The sequence below is a fragment of the Larus michahellis genome, chromosome 3 (assembly GCF_964199755.1).
Source record: "Larus michahellis chromosome 3, bLarMic1.1, whole genome shotgun sequence".
Lineage (NCBI taxonomy): Eukaryota > Metazoa > Chordata > Aves > Charadriiformes > Laridae > Larus > Larus michahellis.
The window spans coordinates 15,776,492-15,799,455 of NC_133898.1; the positions used below are offsets into that span (position 1 = coordinate 15,776,492).

At 45.1% G+C, this 22,964-nt stretch overlaps 1 protein-coding gene across 2 annotated transcripts; it reads left to right on the plus strand.

Annotated features, from left to right (window-relative positions):
- The first annotated feature begins 106 nt into the window (after nt 1-106).
- Nucleotides 107-19,872, plus strand: KAT14 (lysine acetyltransferase 14). Of its 2 annotated transcripts, none has more exons than XM_074578827.1 (10): nt 107-486; nt 3,025-3,143; nt 5,264-5,385; nt 7,902-8,083; nt 8,650-9,069; nt 10,074-10,645; nt 11,193-11,329; nt 11,837-12,012; nt 15,171-15,361; nt 17,993-19,872. In XM_074578827.1, the coding sequence occupies exons 1-10, from the start codon at nt 213-215 to the stop codon at nt 18,164-18,166; spliced, it is 2,367 nt and encodes a 788-aa protein (XP_074434928.1). In that variant the 5' UTR covers nt 107-212; the 3' UTR covers nt 18,167-19,872. The 2 variants fall into 2 exon arrangements, with proteins under 2 accessions (XP_074434928.1, XP_074434929.1); XM_074578828.1 differs by having other exon boundaries at nt 8,653-9,069.
- Nucleotides 19,873-22,964: the final 3,092 nt, after the last annotated feature.

The window sequence follows — 22,964 nt, forward strand, 5'->3', positions numbered from 1 at the left end:
GGAGATCACTGGTGTCTTAACTACTTGCGAGTGTTCCAGCTAACAGAGGTAATCTGTGAAAGACTGCTTCTTTTGTATAGGTTGTAATCCAGCCCCAAAAGCTGTAGGGTGGACACAAAACATTTTCTCTGTCATCCATCGGTACTTTGTGGAGGCTTGGCCAGCACATACAGCCTGGATGGACTTGTCAATGTGGGGAGGAGCTCCTTGTTATGCAAACACCATCTAGGATGGCTAACAACGTTCACATGAGTGGGCTGCTAAGCCGCCATGATGATGAAGCCACCAGGACCTCCACCTCAGAGGGCTTGGAGGAGGGTGAGGTGGAGGGGGAGACCCTCCTGATTGTAGAGTCTGAGGACCAGGCTTCGGTGGATTTATCTCATGACCAGAGTGGGGACTCTCTGAACAGTGATGAAGGTGACGCATCCTGGATGGAGGAGATGTCCTATTACTGCGAGAAGTGCCAGAAGTGGATTCCAGCAAGTAAGCCTGCCTGTTGCCTTGTGTCTCGCTTGCCTGGCTGGAGTTGTTGTTTGCAAAGTGGTTACGCTGTCCTGCATGCCTGTTTTATGCGGCAGCCCTTGTTTTGCTGTATTGCCTTCTGTGTTGGAGGAGAAAGGCTCTCAGCACAGCCTGGAGCCTAGCAGCCTCAGCCTCATGCCAGCCGTGTGCGTTATGCACTTCAATCCATGAACTGTATGGGTGTCTGAAGCTGGCATTCCCTGTAAAGACATGGGACTGTCTTCTTTAACTAGTAATGAACAAGGGTATGACTTCAGAAAAAGCACACCCTCCCAAGTCTTGCTGCTGTTGCGTTTAGGGGACTTTGCCCAAGCAACTTGGCCTCTCTGCTCACTCAGATAAAGATTACGACCCTTGCTGTAAAGCTTTTCCTGTGGAGGAAAAGGGCTTTGGGATAGCATTACTTTTTCTGTATTTTTTTTTTTCCTGGTCAGTTTGTCACATCTGTGGAGCATATGGTTAAATCTCAATTTTAATGGTTTCCTGATAATGTGAATTTAATTTAGCTTTCACAGAAGCGTGTCCAGCCTGTAGCAGCTAGCTTTGGGAGGTGTTCAGAGCAAGCTGCAGAACTTGATCCCTCTGCTGCTTGACATAAGATACATGCTGTTGGCAACACGACAGACTATACTTTTGAAATTCTGGATTATTCCGTTATTAGAGCCGAAAGCTAGATATTGCTAAGCACTGGTTGTTTTATGGTTTGGGTTTTTTTGTGTTTTGTTTGTTTGGATTTTTTGTTGTTCTTTTGAGGTTTTTTTGTTTGAGTTGTGTGTTTGGTGGCTTTTTTTTTTTTGGTGGCTAGAAATAATGAACTCTTCAGGTGGCACCTGCCTTGCAGGTATGTCAGAGCTGCCCTTTTGCCATCTTAGAATTTGCCAAAAGTTACAAAGAAATTTCAAGCTGTGTTAGTGAGTGTTTTGATGTTAATGTAATGGAACCAACATCATACTGTTAAAGTAGTGTGCAGTTAAAAAGACATATTAACTTGAAATGTATTAATAAAAAAAAAGCAGAGAGCTAAAGGTAGCATGAGATATTTCATCTTAGAGCACTTGATTTAACACTCAATTTGTTTTATTTTACAAAGATGTTCCCCTCTGTCGTTGCTGTGGAACAAATCCAAAGAGCAGAAAAAGCCAATAGCAGAGCAACAGTAACTAGATACAAATGTGCAAAGTAAACGAGCTGGAAAAGGGGAATGCTATTCTCTTTGCTTATTGTTCAGTTATATGGATATCAGTTGTCACTTGTGAAAATCACCAACACGCTCAGACAAATTATCACTTTTTACATTGAATTGCTATGTAAAAATTCTATTAATCTACTAAGTGTGGGGTTTTTTTCCCCCATCAGACGTAGGTGCAACTTTAATAGCTAGATTCTGCAGTTCACTGTGGAAGCAGAGCATTCATGTATTACAAATGCTTGATCTGGTGCCATTATACAGTAAAAGAGATGTCGTTCTTTTAGAGAAAGACCTTTCGTCTGGAACTTTTCAGAAATGCTGTTGTCTTAACTGTTTTCCTGTCCTGTGATTTTATTTTTTAATTTTTCATATTTGTCTAAATTAACCCCTGGTGAGTTTAGAAGTCCTGATTCATATGATGGTTTGTTTTGTTTGGATTTTTTTTTTTTCTCTGCTCCAGAAACACAGAATTAGAGCCCGTAACTTTGACTGTGTGGGCTTTTACAGGTGGCTCTATCCCAGCAGATCGCTTTTGTTCAGACAAACTTTAATGCAGGGTTGGCTTTACGCAGCAAAGCCCATGCTGAAGTGCTTTGCTGATTTGGGATCTAATGCATCAACTGCAGTAAAGAAAAAGTGTTTCCTGGTAATGTTGGGCTGTTCTTTTGGCTCGTGGTCTAAAGGAAAGAAGATCTTCCCCTGACAGGAGAAATAAATACCTTAAAGCTTCACGCCGTGTCTGCTGCAGTGCATCCTAGAGGCTGCTGTAAACAAGGACTGGCAGCCTTACTTTAGTAACAATTTCTGGACAGGGAAAGAGAGAGCTGTAAAGACATGTAGCAGTGAGTGGAAAGATGATGTGGAAGAGAAAGTTTTTATGTTCTGATAGCTTTTGCAGTAGCACACTTTTTTTTTAAATAGGTCAGCTTTTTTTTTTTTTTTTAAGCAGAGTGGAAAAACAGTTTTTTATTGAAGTGTATAGGTTATCCCGGGGAAGCAAGAAGGAATGAGAAATGCAGTGGAAACAAGGAAATCCTTGGTTTTGTACCTGCATTCAGATGTTAAGTAGAATGCTCCTTTTTTGTGCCTGTGCTTTTCAGTTGGTCACTGGCTGCTGCAACTGTGAAATGAATCTGCACCTTCCATCGCAGCGAGTTCTGATGCTTCCTGGGAACTGACTGGGTCTCTAGACTCTGGGGAAAAAGCAAAAAGTACTTTTCTGCCTGATGTTGTAGGGAATCCAAATCTCCTTTGCAGCATTTTTTCCCTATAAAAGGACCAAGAAATTGATTTTTGCCCATTCATTTTAGGTCAACTGAGAGAACAGCTCAGCTACCTCAAAGGAGACAACTTTTTCAGATTTACTTGCTGTGATTGCTCAGAAGATGGGAAGGAGCAATTTGAACGGCTGAGATTAACGTGGCAGCAAGTAAGTAAAATGTTTGTGCCAGCGGAATAACCACAGGACTTTCTAAAATTGTTGTTTGTTGTGTATGTGCTACCTAAAAATGGAGAATCAGGTATCGGTAACAAAGAAACATATGCATGAACTTCAGAAATTAATTAGCTAAGGATTGCCTGCATATTAGAAGTTGGGCATTTGGCAGGTGAATTGAAAGATAATCATGCAAACCACATTCTTTTTTCTTTTTTTTTTTTTTCTTCTTCCCCTTAATGTTGCTCATGAATTCGTAGCTTCAGGCAGGTTTGGAAAAGCAAATTGAATGCAATTTGACTGCTAGGTATGAACAGGTTTTTGTGTATATGAGCAAATGTAAAGCTAGCGAGGTGGCAACATACAAACAGAAAGCTTGCCAGTCCCTGAACGCAAAGCTCCAATCTGGCTGCTTACCCACTAGCAATAGTCCTTGCTGGAATTTGCTATTTCAGTCACTTGCACACCTGAGCAATCACAATAATTTGCATTATACAGCAACCACCATGTGGGTGAACTGATGCACACCATCTTCTCTAAGCAGGGTGCTGGAGGGGCGGGCAGGCAGTGCTGGCTGTCTTTGCGTAAAATGAATTTGATTAAGCAGTGGCTGCTGCTCAGCATTAAGTGTTTCCACATGCTGAGCATCGGGCAGTATGTGCAAGACATCTATTTTGCATCCTTTGGGACAGTAGTGGTGTGATGTCTCATAATAGATCAATTAAAACATCGGTTTTAACTCCTACAGTGCTTTCTCATGGTGGCCAGTGCAGGGCTGCGCAGGAGGCAATGTTGGCACAGCAGGCTGGCAGAGTTTCAGCGAGTTACAGATCTGGAGAGCAAAGGCTGCTAGCATTACACCCAGCTCTCTTCAGAGTGGCACGGGGAAGGGACAGGCAAAATCAAAACGGGTGAGGGAGAAAGTTAATGAGTGAAGAAGCTATTTCCTTAGGCTTCCAGCAGCCGCTGCTGCTTCTGGCTAAGTCGAATTTAAGGAAGTGGTCAAACTTACCTTGATGTAGGAAAAATAGGGACAGTGATTTCTGGATTTTTTTCAGAGTATGTGGCCTCAACAGATCCTTATCTTTAACCAGTTGAAAAGAGAATTGGTTTTGAAGTCCTGAGACACTGTCCCACCTGGCTTAAAAAGCACAAAATCCTAGATAGATAGTTATCAATCTAAGAGGGGTTGCAAAGCAGAAATAGGGTACAGGGGACACTAAAGCTGTCTGTATTTTCTCATTTTGGCATCTTCAGCAATGCATTCCAGAAAGCTATGTCCTGCTGTGAGGAGACCCATCTCCCTAAGAAAAATACATTTCAAACTTCTCTGACGGTGAAGAATAAGTCTCTGCTGCAAGTAGTATCCAACCGAGGCTGTGTGTTGTTGAAAGATGGTCCCAGCCCAGCTGTACGATTTTAGTTGTATTCAAATGAATTGGATAAACATGATCATAGTTGGTCACCTAGAAATTACTTACAAAGAGGTGTGATATTTTTCAAACCTGCCCTTCAGTTCAGGCATGTAATAGGTCAGACTAAATTTGGTTGTGAAGCATGTGAATGAGCTGTAAAGGGACTGTCTTTAATGAAGGTCACCTGGAGACAAATGTAATTCTTGTATACCCAGAAAAATTAGTAGTTGTTGTGTGATTTTACAGAGAGTTTACAGCCTGTTCAGCTTGAAAAGTAACAGTAAGTGTTTAGAAGGACCATTGTCACTAGATGGATTATATTGTATTAAACTTGAGACTCTTTTTGAGAGACTTTTTCCCTATCTCCACACTACATTCAGACCCCAGTTGCGATATAATTCATTTATACAACCATTGCAAAAGCCTGTATCTCAGCATAAACCTGCATAACTAGGCAGCTTGTTATTCCCTTGGGATAGAGCGTTCTCTGGGAGAATGTGCATCTAACAATAGAAAAACAAGAATGGGCAGCATGAAAGCAGGAAGAAGATGGATTGCAGAAGTTGCCTATGAGATGTTGCAAAAATAAGATATTTATGAGGGAGCAAAGACTTGTGCGTGTGTGTGTGGCAGCTGTGGGGGGCATTTCAGCAGATGAAACAGAAAAGACTCACTTGTATCCAACACTTTCTATTCCAGGTTGTCATGCTGGCAATGTACAATTTGTCTCTGGAAGGAACAGGCCGTCAGGGGTACTTCAGGTGGAAAGAAGATATTTGTGCTTTTATTGAGAAACACTGGACTTTCTTATTAGGGAACAGGTAAAGACGTGGTGTTTCCCTGAAGGTCTGGTTGGTGAGCCAAAGGAATTAAAACTTGTTATGCAGATGGACAAGAATCCTGGTTAATTTGGTGATGTCTCTGTGACATTAGTGACAATATTGGAGGATTTAATATTGAGGACCTGAACATAGGCATGAGGGGTACTCTTGAAAACAAATAAGCATTTCTTAGTGGGGAAAAAGAACCGCAAGAATGTCACACAAACCAATGTAAATGCATATATTTTGGGTTATTTCTTATCTTCCTGTAGGTAGTGTATGAATCTGCAAAGCCTTTGAGTATTTGTAAATAGACACAATGAATGAGCTAGGGCTGATGTCACTGGGCTTTAAAGGAAAAAAAAAAAAAAGAAAAAGTCCAGCAAAGTACTATGTTATTTGGCTATAAAGCTTGGATGGACCCAGTTCTCCACAGAGGAAAACTGTGCCTAGTCTGTTAGCTTGTTTTGGATCTCCATAAAATAACTTTACATAGCAGGCATTACAAACCACTGAAATGGTTTTCAGTGTGTGTAAAGAAAAAAGCTGTTGGAGTAAGAAGCCGTCTTGCAAAGGGCAGCCTTCACAGCTGTGTGCTGTATAGGTAAATGGCACATTTTTTCTGAGCACACTGAAGCTGTCAAACCCAAGTCTCACTGTTGATGCATGTGCTACAGAGGCAGGAAAGGAACTGAGCAAGCCTTCGAACTTGTAGATTTGATTGACTTCACAGCTGCTTTTCTTCCCCAGGGATTTCTCTGTCGTAAGATCTGTAAGATCCTTTCTCCCTAACCAGATTTCTTCTTTGGCTTTGCTTTCATTGCTTGTCTGTGCCTCCTTATTCTGTTCTCAGAAATGTTAGCATTTGTCCCCTCTGGAGTCAACAGGGACCCTGACAGGAAGGGAGCCGATGGCCCATTGTCCCTTGCTCAGGCAGCCATCACCTCCCAGGGTTTGCTGCTGCCTTTTGAGACCCTCCCCGGGAACTGTGCACACCTTGCTCTGATTAAATTCAGATGAAGTGATTACTGTCCTCAGAAGTGGTGTCCCCACTTGCCTGGACAAGCCAGGGGACAGCTGAACCACATGTGTAGCGGTTCAAGGTGTGCCACGCTTTACTTCCTTGGCATATTAAAGCACAGCTTATCCAGACCTACCGTAATGCTCCTGACTCTGGTCTGGGGCACCTGAGTTTAATCCCCCCCACTTACGGGTCAGTACCCCAAGGTGTGTACTTGGCAACACTCAGACAGCAGTGAATACCTGCCTGGCCAAGCCTAGCCTGAGTACTGAAGTTTTTGCCAATGGAGGTATCCGAAGGCAAGAAGGAATCCCAAGATCCTGTGCAAATAAGGGTTTAGACTCTACACCGTGAACCTGGTTCTCCGTTAGCCAAGGGAGTACCTCAGTTATTTGCTACAGGGGCAATTTTAAAATATTTCTTCTAACTTCTTCCATACGACGTTCTAGTTAGCCCTGTGACCAGTTCTTAGAGCAACAAAAAGCACTCAGATGCCCAGTAGAGTACGCTGCCCTGCAGAGTGAAAGGCTTAAATGCAGCTCCCTGCCTCCAAGTGGCCAAAAAGGTGCTACAGAAATAGTTCAGTAAGTGTGGCTGGCTGGTATGTTGACTAGTTGGCATCCTCTTGCCCATGCTGCAGGAGAAGTTTTATGGCAGAAATCTCCAAGCAGAGATTCTGCCTCTCCAGTGTGTATCGCAGGGATGCGTCTGTGGGACAAGCGCGCACACTCTGTTATTTTGCTACTTCCTGCATCTCTCTTGTCCTCTGATTTATTTCTCTGACCCCTGAGTCTGCTTCTCTGCAGTGGCCAATGAGGCTGCAGCTATGGAGGGCAAAGTGGTCAGATCCCAAGTCCCTTTGTGAATTCGGCCTTAGGGGTCCTGTCCTGCAGCTCCAGGAGCTAAATGAAATCTCAAAGTAGTCAAGGCAGGCATTTAAATTAAGTTTGTCTTTCCTTACGTGTGAAGTGGTGACGCCTTTATCATTTTTCCCTTGCCTCTCCCATCCTGTACACCCAGAGTCCTGTTTGCCCTCTTCAGTAATGGAATATTGCTCTGAAATATCAGGTCAACACAGCTATCGGTAGGATCCTGTTCCTGTTCTTGCATCACCAAATTGTTAAAGGTAGCAATATCAGCATTTAAAAGCTGGGGGTTCCAGTGTCAGGGTAGACCTGTCCTCCGTAGGCTCAGCTTGTGACGGAAGAGAAATTGAGCTGCATTTGCGTGGCATTGATGGAGCATACATACACAGCGCTTTGTACATCAGAGCCCACCGGTGCATTGTCACTTGCCCTTCAGAGTGATTCTGTTTGAGAAGAAATTAATTAATCTTAGCCTGTTTGAGGATGGGGGTGTAGCGAGTATGTCGTCCCTCTGCATCAGTACCAGTGGCACTTTGCCCTTTCCATCCTGGTGGAGGGAGGAGGCTTCAGGATGAAAGCACAGCTGGCCAGGGGGAACCTAACGCTTGGTTTCCCCTCTCCTGCTGTAGGAAAAAGACTTCAACATGGTGGAGCACAGTCGCTGGCTGTCTCTCAGTGGGGAGCCCCTTGTTTTTCCGCTCAGGGGCACAGGAATTTGGAGAACCGGGGTGGTGGAAACTGGTTCATAATAAACCCCCAACCATGAAACCTGAAGGAGAGAAGTTGTCTGCATCTGCACTAAAGGCAAAAGGTAATTCTTTCCCTGATGGTGTGTAGGTTCCTAGCTATGGCCAGAGCAGGAAGACATGAGAAAAGTTTATTTAAAATAATGTGTTTGTGTGTATGGACAGTTACAGGACGTGATTTTTTTTTTCTTAGTTTCTCTGCTATAATTCTTGATTTAAGAGGACTGTGGTGTATATGCTGCAGTATGAGAAGCCTGTTATATTTCATTGCCTTTTTGCATTGTGCTAAACGATTTAGAGGCTTTTGAGATTTGTTCAGGTTTTTTGAGATTTGTTCAGGTTTTTTCGTAGCTAAAATCTACAATTTCTCTGCTCCTCTTTACCCTAGGAAGGTTTTTTTTTATGTTTTGTCCACACTAGATGCGAATTCCCTTCTGTGCAGAGGAGCAAAATTGGGGCTTAAATGAGGCTTTAGTGGTGTATTGGCTACATGTCCAGGAGTGAGTTTCTTGTATATTTTGAAAATGCATCTTCTAAGATTTGTAGTCAATGTGTGGTTTTGACTGTATGGTATGTGTCCAGCGACTGCAGGAGCTCAGTGTCTGTTAGAATAAGCAAACTACTTCTTTAGCAGCTTCAAAGCCACCTCTGGATCCTATCATTACTGTGGAAGGACTCAGGAAGCGGGTAAGCCGCAATCCAGTCGAATCGGCCATGGAGCTGAAGGAGAAGAGATCTCGCACTCAGGAAGCCAAGGATATTCGGAGAGCCCAGAAGGAGGCAGCCGGCTTCCTAGACCGGAGTACATCCTCCACTCCCGTTAAATTCAGCAGTCGAGGCCGTCGTCCCGATATTGTCCTTGAGAAAGGAGAGGTGATTGACTTCTCCTCCTTGAGCTCTTCAGATCGCACTCCTCTGACAAGCCCTTCTCCTTCCCCATCTCTGGACTTCTCTGCTCCTGGCACTCCAGCCTCGCATTCAGCTACTCCCAGCCTTCTCTCAGAAGCAGATCTCATCCCAGATGTCATGCCACCACAGGCTCTGTTTCATGGTAAGAGATGCCATGTTTTTTCTTTAATAATAAGCCATACATAGTTGTCAAGGAAGATGTTAAATAAAAAGAAAACAAACAAAAACAAACAAAGCAAACCAGAAGAAACTTCCATTGAGCTGCAGGATCTTTTAAATATAAGATGGAAAGTAACTGGTAAACTTCTGTTTGTCTTAGTTGTGTGTAAATCTTGATTAGTTTTCCATAGTGGTATTGCCAGCTTCTAAGGCCAGAAGGAACCTCCCTTATGGTCTTCTGAGGGATCCTGAATAAACAATGGGTAGAAGATTTCACCTAGCAACTGCTGCACCACTCAGCATAAGCAACACAGATTATGCTGTTAGATAGCAACTCTAATTTTGCCTCAACCATTTCTTGAATGGGAGAAATTTAATTCTCATGGTAATGTTCCAGTAGTTCTCTAAGTTCAAACATCCCAATTAACAAATGTTACGTATCGGTCAGGTTGCAAAGCAGTGATGCAGGCTGAATGCTTTTAGGAGCCAGACCTCAATCTTAATCAGAGAAGTCGAGAATAAAGCACTTCTTGTTGGAAGGAAGGATACTCAGGTTCTGTAGAGGGACAAATCCTGTGCTTCTGTGTCTCCTAGCTGTTCCCTCAGTTTAAACAGAACTCCTCCAGGGTATGCTAGCTGAAGATATAGCTCACCAGCTTGACTATTTGATCCCCAGTCTTGAGGAATTTTCAAAAATGTAACACTTGTCAAAGACAAGTGTCAAAACCACTTGCAGCTCAGGAGTCCCATGTTTTCGGGTGCTGAAATGCAAGACACCTTAGAAGCAGGATTGATTCTGTGTCCTGAAACGGGACTCCTTATGGTGTCTCCTGTCCAAAATCAGAAGGTCCAGAAGTATATAGAAAATGGAGTGTGTTGGGTGAAACCGCGTTATTTCTCCTTAGCAGAAAAGTCCTGTGACAACCCTTTTTGGAAGGGGGTTTGATATTTACATTTTTTCCTGGATTATTTTGATCTCTTGAACAGATGATGAGGAGATGGAAGGAGATGGAGTCATAGACCCAGGAATAGAGTACGTGCCCCCTCCCAGTGGGACAGCTGGTGCTGGCACTGTGATAGCAAGTAGAAAAAAAGTGAAGACAGCTGAGCAGATCAAGCAAGAGGTGGAGAGTGAAGAAGAAAAAACAGAAAGGATGGAAGGTGACAGTGAAGATCCTGAAGAGTCAAATGCATCGCTGCAGGTGAGGGGACGAGACAAGAGGAAGCCACAGCTGGAGAAGGATGCTAAACCCAGAGCTCCCAAGCATACCTCTGTTAGCATCTATGAGGAAAAGCTGCTGCTGAAGAGACTGGAAGCCTGTCCTAACGCCATGAGCATGACCCCAGAGGCCCGGAGACTGAGACGCAAACTGATAGTCAGGCAGGCCAAGAGGGAAAGAGGACTGCCGCTCTTTGACTTGGACCAAGTTGTGAACGCTGCGCTGCTCTTGGTCGATGGGATTTACGGAGCCAAAGAAGGAGGTGTTTCCAGGTCCCCAGTAGGGCAAGCAACGTACAGAACTACTAGCCAGGATTTCAGGATCTTGGACAGATACCAGGTGAGTGTTTCCAAATCTACGTGAGCTTTTGGCATTGGTTATTTTACAGCTTTTGCTGCAGACAGCAGTGTAACCTTGAGGTTATCTGACTCCCAAAGTGAAAAGGATTATGTGAACAAGACTCGTTTTGACTTGGGGCTGTGTCCCCACCAATGTTCTCACAAGCCCCTTTCTTCTTGGGACGTGCTCGTACAGCACGGCTGTCTATCAGTGTCAGCACCACAAAGGTCTATGTATTTGTACTCCAGCCCTGCCCAAACACTGATGGTGGAGGCCTGGAGGTACCCAAACAGGCGGTTGCTCTTTCATGCTGTGTAGGAGGGAGATCACTTGCGGCGCTTTTCAGAGTAATGTATGTGGCTCGTAGGTTTGGGTGCTAAATCTGAGAGTGCACAGCAGAGTCCTGTGAGGTGGGACCATCGTGCTGTGGGTCCAGCCCATCCTGTCAGATTGAAAGGCCCTTATTCTCCCTATATTGATATGATTCCCCTGTGTTAAGTCATTGACTAATCTTCCTGAAATGTTCTGCGTTTTTTTGTACATCTAGACAATGCTGCCTGCCATGAAGGGATATCGACAGCAGACAACAAAGTTTCTGTATCGACTGGTAGGCTCAGAAGACCTGCTGACAGACCACAGTATTGTCAGTCCTTACACATCCCGTGTCCTGAAACCGTACATCAGGTACAGATGCTCAGAGGTTGAATTTGCTCTTGGCTTGTGAACCAACAGCCCATGGAGAGGACACCTTTCCTGGGCACTGCTCCTCACTCATTACTGGAGCACAACCCAGTGTACTGTGGTAACCCTGAAAGGACAGTGTTTAAATTATTTAGCTGAGTAGTTAAACTGGCTCTGCGTTGGAAGGGGAATCTCCAAGAGAGGTCAGGGCAGAGAGGGAATCACCGTAGTCATTTAGTGGACGTTGCACCTGCTCTTGGGTCAGAACTCCTTGCTCCTGCTGTAAGGAGAGACTGGCTTGGCATGCTGCGGATCTGGGAAGTTTCCTGGCCTCTGACACAAGGGTGGTTTTGCTGAGCTGGGTGCTGTTTTCCCACATGAATGGCAGACTGTTCTTTTGTTCCGAGTTGAGCATGTCAGAAAATATTTTATGGGCAGTACCCATTCAGCTGCAGTGGCAGTTATTGTTGCTTACTCGCCTTTTGTGTTTGCTTTTCATGTTACTGGCAGGCGCGATTATGAGACAAAGCCCCCAAAACTCAGGCTGCTGGCAGAAATCCGGGCGTATCCACACAGGAATGATCTCAACTGGAAGGCTGAGCCAGAAGCACCCATTGATTACTGCTACGTTCGCCCTAATCACATCCCCACTATAAACTCCATGTGCCACGAATTCTTCTGGCCTGGTAAGATTCCTTCAGTGCTTGGTTTTCTAAGAAGGAAGTGGGTTTTGTTCAGAAAAAAAATTATTCTTGGGCCAAACTTTTCTTCAGTTGGTGTCTGGCTGGGTTCTTAGAAAACCATTATCTGATGTCTTAGGAATGCAGTTGAAATGGAGACGTGGGTTTGGTGTCTTTGTTTTTCGAGATCATTTAGAGCTGGGCAATTAGGCCTTAATTAACACAGTACTTAAAGAAATAGGTTGTTTTGGGTGACACTATTGATGCCAATAGGAGTAGTCAGTTACTAAAATTAAGCATCCAATGAAAAGTTTTGCACAATCTGTGACTGAAGTAAACCAGAGATCTACTCCTCATTAGCTTCATAAGAAAGTTTCTTCCTAGCAGCTGGATATGTTGGAGTGAAATTGGAAATTGCACTCACAACTGCAAGATTCACTGTGGTGTCCTTTATTTCTTATAGCCTCAGTATTTGCAAGGTATAGGAAAGCTTGGGCATTGACTTTTATGTGTCATTTCTAGAACTGTAGGCTCTTTAGGACAGTGGCTGCCCTTTCTGGGGGCAGTTATGACGCTGTTGTCTCTAGTTCTTCTGAAATAATAATTGTGATGTTCATCTACTGCATGGATCAGCTTCTGATCAGTAAACAACGCGGCAGGCTAATTTAGAAAAGCGCAGTACAAACAGTACACACCTTTATTCCAAGTAACTGTTTGCTTTACGTTTTGATTTGCAGATAGTGGTTCGACCAGGTTTGTAGTTCAGCAGTGCTCATACGCTACAGTCAGGATCGGAGCTCTTTGTGCTACTCATTGTCCAAATTGTACAACTCGGGGGGAGATAATGTGACATACCTTCCCTTTCACAAGCTGTTTTGGAGCTCATGAGAGACGCTTGCAATCCTAACAGAGGCTGAACCCCTTTGTCATAGTCTCTCCTCTTCTGATAATGCATTTGAAGTTCTGGCCAAGTTGGGTCGCACCTTCTTTAAGTTCTTCAGGACTCACCCTGTTTTATTTAACATAAGGAGCGTGGGTGTGTTCCACCCAACTGTGAACTGTTCGTCATTAAATCAGAAAGCTGACACTCCCATCGGTCTCCAAACAGGAATCAAAAATCTCTTCCATGGTGTAAATTTTCTGAGGCTGGGATTATACGATTATTGCGCCTTTGGTTCTGTTGTAGCAGGAGAGGTAAGCAGTGATACTTCAGGAGATAAAGCACAGTTTTTTGTGGATGTGAAGGGTTTAGCTTCACAACAGAGAAGAGCATTGTTAAGCTAGCACTGTTATTCGGAGAAAAAACTGTAATTCTGCCTCAGTTTAGGCACCTGAAGCATGTGTGCTTGCAGGCTGCTATCATTTTAGCACACATCTTAGGTGTGCTTAGTTGCCTTCTAACAGCGATGCTCTTGTTGACCAAGTTCTTAAGTTTTAGACACTTCACCAGGTGGGGTAAGACCAAGCCTTAGTTCTTCCACCTCTCCATATCCTTCCCAGCAGAGCTCTTCTTGTTTCTCACAAAGCAGAAACAAGTTTGTAGGTAGTTACCGCAAATGAGCTGATGTGAAGCAAGATTCCCCCTTCTTGTCTCTCACGGTATCTTGTGCCTTCATGTCCTAACGGGAAACGTCTCCCGAGCAGACGAGTGGTAAACCGTACTGAGCTAAGCATCTTCCTACAGGAATAACTGCGTGCTGAGGGGACGGCACTATTTCATCGACGCCAGTGTGCTCAGGGCAATGTAGCGTTCCTGTACAGACATGCTGTAAGGCACTTCACAGCCATTTGCAGCCTTGAGATAATTAACACGGCTCCCTATTGCCAATCGATTCCTCCCACGTCTTACTCCACCCAGCTTACTCTCGAGCAAGAACATAATTCACCCGCTTATTTGTGCCTGGCGCCTTATGAAGTCTTGCATCTCATCAAGAGTGATAAACATTACTGGAAAACATACTCTGCTATTTTGTTATCCCACAGTCCAAACATATACGCGATTGCCAATTTAAGGCTGAAACTAACATTTACGGCACAGCTCCGCTATGTCTTGCACCTCATTTAGGGCCTGTCCACACAAATTACCAATCTTATGTGCCGTGAACTGCACTGCTTGGCCCTAACATGCTGTGTGGATGCTCTCAGGCTGCAGCAGCAATGTGATTAGGCAAGGCAACGAACTCCACGCAGAAGTCACCGGCTTCAGGCGTTTCTGTCCAGCCTCTGACTCACAGAAGCACCGCTGCCTGAGAGGCTGCTTCACGCCCCAGATTAGAGAATTTGCATGCTAAAAGCATGTGTTTTGATAGCATTGAAAGCTGTGGTCAGGCTCACGCAAACAGCTGAGTATGCACAACCGAGGAAGCAGCAGGAGCTCAAGGCCAGGTGGAGAAAAGAGATAGGAACCTTAGGGAGGTAATGCTACCACAGCTGAAGCCCAGTTTTACATCTGCTGTGCCTGGAGTGGGTTTGCAGGAAGAACGGGATGGTTTACTCCGTGTATCTGTCTGATACACTCTGAATCTCCCCGCTTTGCTTGTCTGCAGGCAGGTCCTTCAGCATTTGCTGACTGGAATAGGAATGGTATACACCAACCTGGTGCTGGCCTGGCATTCCCAGGTGGAATGAAGAAGCCAACCATTATCCATTAATGCTACTGTAGCCCTTAAGAGCCCTAGGAAAGGGGCCAAACTTACTAGGACCCAATCTAGCAAACATTTGCATGCAGAAGTATCTTTATTCACATGCATATTTAGAACTGGCTTCTTAGCAGAGTCCGTTGATACAGCTGAGAATACAAGCCAAGGAAAGATTAATTGGGTGCTGAGGTTGTGTGATTTTTTTAAAATTATTTTTTATTTTTAAAATCATTCTGGCTTAGAGAACCCGCTTTTTGAGCTTTAGTTTCATCCTTGGGTCATTTGGGAGGAAATCAGCTTTGTTAATTTTTCCATGTGCGAATACCCAGTAGTTGGTAGGTCTTGGTTGGTTGGTTGGTTGGTTGAAGTAGATTTGGTTCAATCTCTGAGCTTTGAAATTAAGGCAAAAGGAATGTTTCTAAAAAGACTTAAAACTCTGAATTTCCCTGCGAGTGTGACACAGAACAGTCTGCTTTTCTCTTGGTTTGTAGTGTTTTCAGCTGCGGTTTGTCTCTTTTTCCGTAGGAATTGATTTGTCAGAATGCCTGCAATATCCAGACTTCAGCGTCGTCGTCCTTTACAAGAAAGTTATCATTGCCTTTGGCTTTATGGTGCCAGATGTGAAATACAATGAAGCTTACATCTCTTTTCTGTTAGTTCACCCTGAGTGGAGAAGAGCTGGGATTGCAACCTTCATGATTTACCATCTTATCCAGGTAATGAAGTCCTGTGTCTCCGATAAAGAACGATTCCTCTTGCCCATTCTGTGCTTACACAGCTGCACAGATTCTCAACAGGCCCTGTGAACATTTATGGTGGGAAATCACTTCAAAAGCAGAAACTAAAATGTATTTAGAAGAATAACCGTACTGGTCAGGTCCTCAAAATTAGCGAGATGCTGTAGAATTTGACTGTCTTGGGATTGACTTTGTGTTCTTCAGTGGTCAATAGACAGTAATATCGTAAATTTGGGGTTTAAAGGAGAAGATGAGATAATAAAGGGGAGGTTCAGAAATAATCTATTGCAGCTTTCTTGGCTACACCTGGTTTATTCTGTGACCAGGGCTGTTGCATTAAATCACTTACTGATCTTAATCGTTCTCTTTCACTTCTAATATGCTGGTTCAAATCCAGCTGAGCTGAAGATAAAGAATAAGTGTTTGCAATCTCATTCAAATTTGTTCAAACTAGCTTGTACTGGGCTTTGTTCCACAGGGACGTTTGGGAAAATTAATCTGAGCTCACTAAACGGGTGGTATTAAAGTAGTTAAACTTCATTAAATCTCTGAGTGAATACTGTTATTCAGGTAGCCTTAATTCCATTCGCTTTCTTGAATTAAATTGCAGGAAAGCCAGCTTAATTTTGAGGGAGAATGCAGACAGATGGCATTTTCAGAGCCCAGCTGTGCCTCACCAGGGCCCACAGTTTTACCACTCCCTGAACTCTGTTGGCAGAGCTGGTGATGTGAAACGTTCCTTAACTTGTTTTAGTCAGATGAGCTGCACTAGCAAAAACTCACCATTGAAACTGTTTTTCCTCATACTCATTTGGCTGAAGAGAGGCAGGGAGTGCTGGCAGAGCCTTGGGAACCGTGATCTGTACCTTGGAAAAGCAGTTTCCTCTGAGCGTAGCTCTTCTGGGCCACCTGAGGGTAACTCTTCTACCTACACAGCTCTCTGCAGTGTCCACCTCTCTCTGCTCTAACGTGTTGGCACAGGCTGCTAACCAGTCTACTTTAAATTCATCCCTTGCGTTTCCCGAGCGTCTCTGGGTGAAGTGTTTAAGTAAATTGCCCTCAACTGTGGTCTGTTGACATGAGATGTCAATGCCTAGTGAGAACAGGCGCAAGCGATGTGCCAAGGTTTGCAGGGATCCAGCAGCTGGACTCATGTCTCTCCAGCAGAGTTGGGATGTATTGGCAAGTCACCTGTGGAAAATCATCACAGCTCTTTGTAGCATGTATCCCAGCCAATTAACCTAATTCTGTTTGCAGGTAGACTAGCATAAAATTATCATCTTGAGGAGAGCCAGGCAGGTTTGAGACTGGTTAGGCTCGCTAGCCATGAGAGATCACCATTGTATGTTCAGCTTGCGTTAGATTTATTTTTCCGTTGCTGATTATTTGTCAGTGGTAGGAAGGGGTTTAGTCATGAAGGAGGGGAAATGGTGGTTGTCAGCTTCTGTTCCTCAAGCGCCAGATCGTATGTGCTGCTTTGCAGCCTGCTCGGGCTGACACCAGGGTCTGCTCCCTGTAGCAAGAGCCACTTTAGTACACTGTTTGGATTAAGGGTAATTCCCCATCTCTTGGATCAGCGTGCTGAGTTTGGGGATGGATTCTTGGAAACGGCATAATCTAACAAAAAATGTGTTGATGCAAACGGTGCCTCGATGATGGGTTTGTTGTCAGAAGTTACCCTATAATGCATTGAGCCCAGAGGACCAAACTGCATCTTCTTAATATCTCATTCCAACTACCTATTCCCAGAAATGAATCCTCGTTATTTTACTTGTTTGTTTTTGTTTGGGTGTTGTCTTTTTTTTTCTTAAATCCCTGTGAGAGCTTTCCCTTTGAATCGTCTACCTTGGAAATTTCCTGAAGGGTGTTACTGTTCTCATTTAAGAGTTGCAATACATTCAATATACATAGAATGCTATTAACACACTAGATGAAAGCAGGAAAAAAAATATTATATTGGCATCTTTATCAGAGAGCTGCTGGTTAGAATATTCTGGGATCTTTAATGTAACTTCAGCGATGCCATTTGCTGCCTGAACTAAATTCCCTGCCTTCTCGGGAGGCAAGTGCTGTGCCCTGAAGGATGGGAGAGGAGCTGGGTGGGATAGACAGGAATTCCAGCGTGACAGCCCAGAGGTGCGCTGGGGCTGCTCGCGCGGTCCCGGAGAGCTCAGCTCTGTTTGCTGATGGGGAGGAGTGCGGCGCCTGATCCTCTGGCATGTTTTGTCTTTTCTTCAGGCCATTGTTAATAAGTATTTGAGATCAGTGCTGTACACGGAGATTATTTTTAATTAACAATTATTTAGCAATTGACAATGGAAAACTGACAAATTATAATCCAGAACCTGCTTTCATTGTCAGAGAGTCCATGTTTACCAGAAACAAAGGCTCTGAGAAAGAGTGGCGCCCTCTTCGCCTTTCAGCTGTTGCTATGTGTGGTAACTTCTGTGTCGAGGCCTGCGATTTTCTCACATTTCCTCAGGAACTTGAATACCTGAACTGATGAATCTCTTCACCTCCGCATTCCCCCAGAGGCTGTCTCATTCTCTTGCTGTGATTCTCTTTTTTTTTTTTTTTTTTTTTTCCATCACTCCCCCCCTCCCTTGGCAGACCTGCATGGGCAAAGACGTAACCCTTCACGTCTCTGCAAGCAACCCTGCTATGCTGCTCTACCAAAAATTTGGATTTAAGACTGAAGAATACATTTTGGATTTTTATGACAAATACTATCCCTTGGACAGCAAGGAGTGCAAGCATGCGTTCTTTCTCAGGCTGCGGCGCTGATCTGTTGGAGCTGTCTCGGCGTCTGCGAAAAGCCCGGTCTGTCAAGCAAAGAACCACCACGGCTTTCAGTGGAGGACGTCGGCTGCCACGTGAGAGCTGGAACGCACCGATGCCTTTATTCCTAGGACTTCAAATGTCAACAGTGCTGTGTTGTGTGCTGAAAGTACAATCCAAGAGGATTGATTCCTACGCTCCAAGGGGAAAGGCCTGGAAATGCCAACTGGGACATGCTGAAACCACTGGAAGACTGAAATTCTTTATGGGGAGTTTTCCTGCCACTGTTACTTTGGAGAGCCTCATTGACAAACAAAGAAACAAACAAAAACACAAACAAAAAGATACTTGTCAATTCAGAGGGGCCCCATGGTTTTCTGATTTTGAAACCTATCCAAAAGAAGTTGCAGGTTTTTTGTTTCTGTTTTTGTTTATGGGAAATTAACATCTAAGCTTAAATCATCCACCGCGTTTCTGTGATTTGATTGCTTTGTTATGAACCACGTCTCGAATCTGTGAAGGGAGATAAGATATGGGTGCATCTAGCTGGATGCTAACCTTAGCAAAGCTCTACCCGTGCCAGAACAGCAATACCGGAACGATGTTTTAGGAATAATGAAGTGTGTGTGAACTAATGTGATCCCAATGCAAGGCTCAGAGGAGATGTTCTTCTTCTGCTCCTTCCCTACTGCCTTCCTTTCCCTTCGTTGACCTTGTGCTCAATGTGAAGTTCTTGTAGTGCGCAGTGTTTTGTGTTCAGAAACAAGATGTCAAGCGGGTTTGTAGCTAGGCAAAGTAGGACACAACAGCCGCCAAATCAGCTCTTTGAGATCTTACAACCTATCTGCCAGTTGTTGATCCTGCAGATCACCCCTTGGGCGCACCTCTAACCACAGAGCCAGCCTCGCTGGCTCCAGTATCCACCTCCTCTTGCTGCAGACTCTCTGGCTAGAAGAAAGCCAGAACAAAAGTCAGCAGTGACGTTTGAAATGCAGGCTCTGGTTTGTAGAAGCAATCCGTTTGCACCTTGGAGGGAGGAGAAGGTAGAGGTGGGCCAGTTCCACTTCTTGGAACCATCTCGGCTGGGATTTCGTGGCTCTAAGTGTAAGCAAAGAGGAAAGCAAAGAATAAGTAGAAATAACCAAGAATTAAAAAAAATACAAACCCCAAACAGTTTCTCTGGAAGTGGGGTCTAGTCCTTTTATACAGTTTAGCAGCTTCCCTCTCTCTCCATGACTTTTATTGCAGATGAACAGTAAGTTGGCAGATTGCTCTGCTGCCTGACCAAAGGTCAGCCTGTGCAGTTTAAAACAGGAATTGCATCCACTGTGCTGTTCCTTTCACATCAAGGCCCACAGAGAGCTACACAACAAAAGTGACGACTTTTCTTAATCCACTGTGTATACCCGTGGGGTACCTGGCTATAAGTAGTTGTTCCCTTAATGGAGTCTTCGTTCTGGTAACCGCAGAGAGATGGACGCAAAGTATGTTTTTGTGTAGTCGATGTACATCGTCACCAAAACAAAACCAGTTTTAGTGGGAGGGGAAAAAGAGCCCATCCAAGCAGTGTGTGCCCTAACATCTGTGCACACTTCTGCCCGCTTTATGACTACGTGAAAATTTTCAATGTTACTGATGTTAGCTGTACTTGGAAAGAAAAAAAAATAATCTGTCTTTATGAATGGAATTAAAGCCCTTCCCTTGGAAAAGCCTATCTGTAGTCATACTGTTTGTTAAGCTGTCTCTCCATCATCTTATTTCATTGAAATCCAGCAAACTCAGGTACGGCCGATAGAGGATGCAAAGCGTGTTTGTGGGCAGTGGAGCAAGGCAAGAAACTCCTCATTTCTCTACTGGGCATCCACACAGAAGCCACACGCACGCAGGCCCTAGCGGGCTGTTTCCTTGCCAGCCAGATTTAGGAGATTAAAGGCAGTCTGAAGAAGATGACCAGTTCTGTGCCATGTTCTCAAAGGTGACCGTGAAGATTTTGAGGAGCTTCTTGTTCTGTGCTTACCCCTCCGTGGCTTTGTCCCTCAGAGGGAGGATGCCAAGTGAAGAAGGTGTTAGAACAGCCCTGGGATTCCCAGTGTGCTGCAGACCGCTTGTTTTATCCAGGCGGTTCATTTACCCCAGACTCACAAAGGCAATGAAGTGCCTTCGAGCTTTTGTACCTGAGCCATTTTGGATCTGTCTGTCATCTGGAAAAGTAGAAATACCAACATTTGCCTTCTTCAGGGAGACTGGTAAGAATGAGCTCATTAAAGGTTACAGGGGATGGAGATCAATATTGCTGTTCTGCAGGCTGCAGAAACACAAAATTGCTTTGTGTTTACATGGACATGGCTTGTTTCTTGCTAATTTGCACCTATTTCTTGGAAAATCAGCCAGTTAACTGCTGTACCTATTATATCCCACACTCCTGGCTTATGTTTTGATCCCTTGGTGTTATCTTATGTGAAGGACACTCCCCACTCCCCTGCCTGTAAAAATCTGGCATGGCTTTGAACTGCTTACCACGATCCCTCCCTGTTGATCCTAATGGCTTTGGTGAGAACAGGGTGCAAGTGTGGCTGGCTCGAGGATCGCTTTGTTGATGATCTGGGCAAAGACGAATAGCCGTGACCCAAGAAGATCTTCTTGACTTGCAAAGGGATCCCAGCAAACCAGATCTCAAGGACACTGGTGAAGCCTGCAGTCTCTGTGCGTTACTTCCTCTTAGCAACTCAAGCTGTCTCTAAGAGACTGTTTCTTTTATTCTGCTGGCTGTATGGGTGAGCACAGAGCATGGAGGCACTGTTTGGTGAGCAGGAACTCGCCCCCCGCTTTCAGCAAGTCTTCTGAGGATGGGAGGTTGAGGCACTATGTGAAATCAGGTGTGCAGTCTGATAAAGGGCTGGCAGCCCTGGGGAAACACGCCAGGGTTGCCAGGGAGCCCTACCTGCCCTCATGAGGTCAGTACTAGAATTAGGCAGCCTTTGAAGTAGCTATAAAATAGCCACTGTAGCTCCATTTCTCTTTTGTGGCTGCGCAGGGACCTCTTCCAGCTTCCTCTCCGAAATGTTGAATAATAAGAAGCCCGAGTGGCTCTTAAGCTTAGCAGCTTGAGGCCACGGCTTGAATGGTCATGTGCAGCTGGCTTTCTGTGCAACGGATGAGGGTCCTCCAAGGCTTGCGATGAAACAAACTGCGTGCTCTTAGCCCTCTGCTCGCCTCTTTGTGCCTCAGAGACCAGCGTGGTGAGTTACGTTAGCTGTGATTAGAACACCAGCATCCACCCTGCTTAATGACACGATTACGCCACGCTTCCCTGAGCCGCGCAGTGACTGTAGCGGTGATTGTGGTTGCCAAACACAGCTCAGTTTAACAGAACAAAGTTTTCCTGGAGAATAAAGGTGGAACCTCACGCTTCCCTAATAGGGCAGCAAAGCCTGAACTATTCCACGTGCTTGTCTGAGCTTTGATACTTCACAACCAGGAAGCTGCCCACTGTGGTCAGCTTATCGTGCCTGTTGATCTACAGTGGCTGAGCTGCGTAAATACTGGGATCATTCTGCATAGTAGTTTGTAATTTTGTAGAAGTAATACTTTGCAGTTTACTTTGAAAGAGAAGTCTCTTTCCTGAGAGGCCTGATGTTGCACGCGTATGAGCTGAATGCTGTTTTTGAGGTTTCAGATCCAGCCTGGGGGAAGAAGCAAAAGTCTGCTTGGTTCATTCGTTGCCACCTATGGTGTTAGGGTGTGTTTCTTTGCAGACCCATCAGGGAGTGCTGATAACCTCTTAGTGAGTGGTTGAGCTAAGCCATGTCTCTGCTTTATCCCTTGCTTCAGCTTGCCCCAGGAGGTAACCTGGGCCACAGGGTTGCTTCCCTCTAGCCCGTGAGTTTTTTCTGGAGGAGGCTCTCTCTGAGCAAGCACCACCCGACACATCAGGCACTGCAGGAAACTGAGACCCTGATGCTGTGATGGAGGAGTAGCTGGTTCTTCCCCACAAAAACAACTGCCTCCTGCCCCTGTGGCAGCGAGGCAGATTGCCAGGTCCTGCTTCCTTCTCCGTGTAGGCAGCCTTAGTCAGGCAGAGAGGACGAGTTCAGCCGCTCCTGCTGCCTGGGGCAAGAACAGGCAGCTGCTGCCACAGAGCAGGGGGAGCACCTCTATGCGGGTGCTGTCTCAAGGGGACCCTTCCTACTGTGCTTCTCTACCAGCTCTGTCCACATGGAAACCCTTCTTACAGGTATATTTAAAACAAACAAAAAAAAGTTCGAACTGCCCAACTTGTCCTCCTTCCCCTTGGCTTTGTGCTGGAGGCTTTAAAAAAAGCATCCTTTATCACAGAATGGTTCGTGTTGGAAGGGACCTTAAAGACCATCCAGTTCCAACCCCCTGCCCTGGGCAGGGACACCTCCCACTAGACCAGGCTGCTCAAAGCCCCATCCAGCCTGGCCTTGAACACCTCCAGGGATGGGGCATCCACAACTTCTCTGGGCAACCTGTTCCAGCGTCTCACCACCCTCAGAGTGAAAAATTTCTTCCTGATACCTAATTGAAATCTCTTCTCTTACAGTTTGAGGCCATTACCCCTTGTCCTATCACTGCATGCCCTTGCAAAGAGCCTCCCCATCTCTCCTGTAGCCCCTTTTTAGGTACTGGAAGGCTGCTGTAAGGTCTCCCCGGAGCCTTCTCTTCTCCAGGCTGAACACCCCCAGCTCTCTCAGCCCGTCCTCGCACCAGGGGTCATCATCTTCGCTGGCCCTTTTGGGCTGGGGCGGTGCGAGGGACGCGGCTCGGGGCTGCGTGAGCCGCT

Excerpts from the sequence above, each read along its gene's own strand:
- KAT14 (XM_074578827.1), top strand. The coding sequence starts at position 213 with ATGCAAACACCATCTAGGATGGCTAACAACGTTCACATGAGTGGGCTG. Across the intron at positions 8,084-8,649 it reads ATCTGCACTAAAGGCAAAAG|CAGCTTCAAAGCCACCTCTG; the intron begins GTAATTCTTTCC and ends CTACTTCTTTAG. Across the intron at positions 12,013-15,170 it reads CCACGAATTCTTCTGGCCTG|GAATTGATTTGTCAGAATGC; the intron begins GTAAGATTCCTT and ends CTTTTTCCGTAG.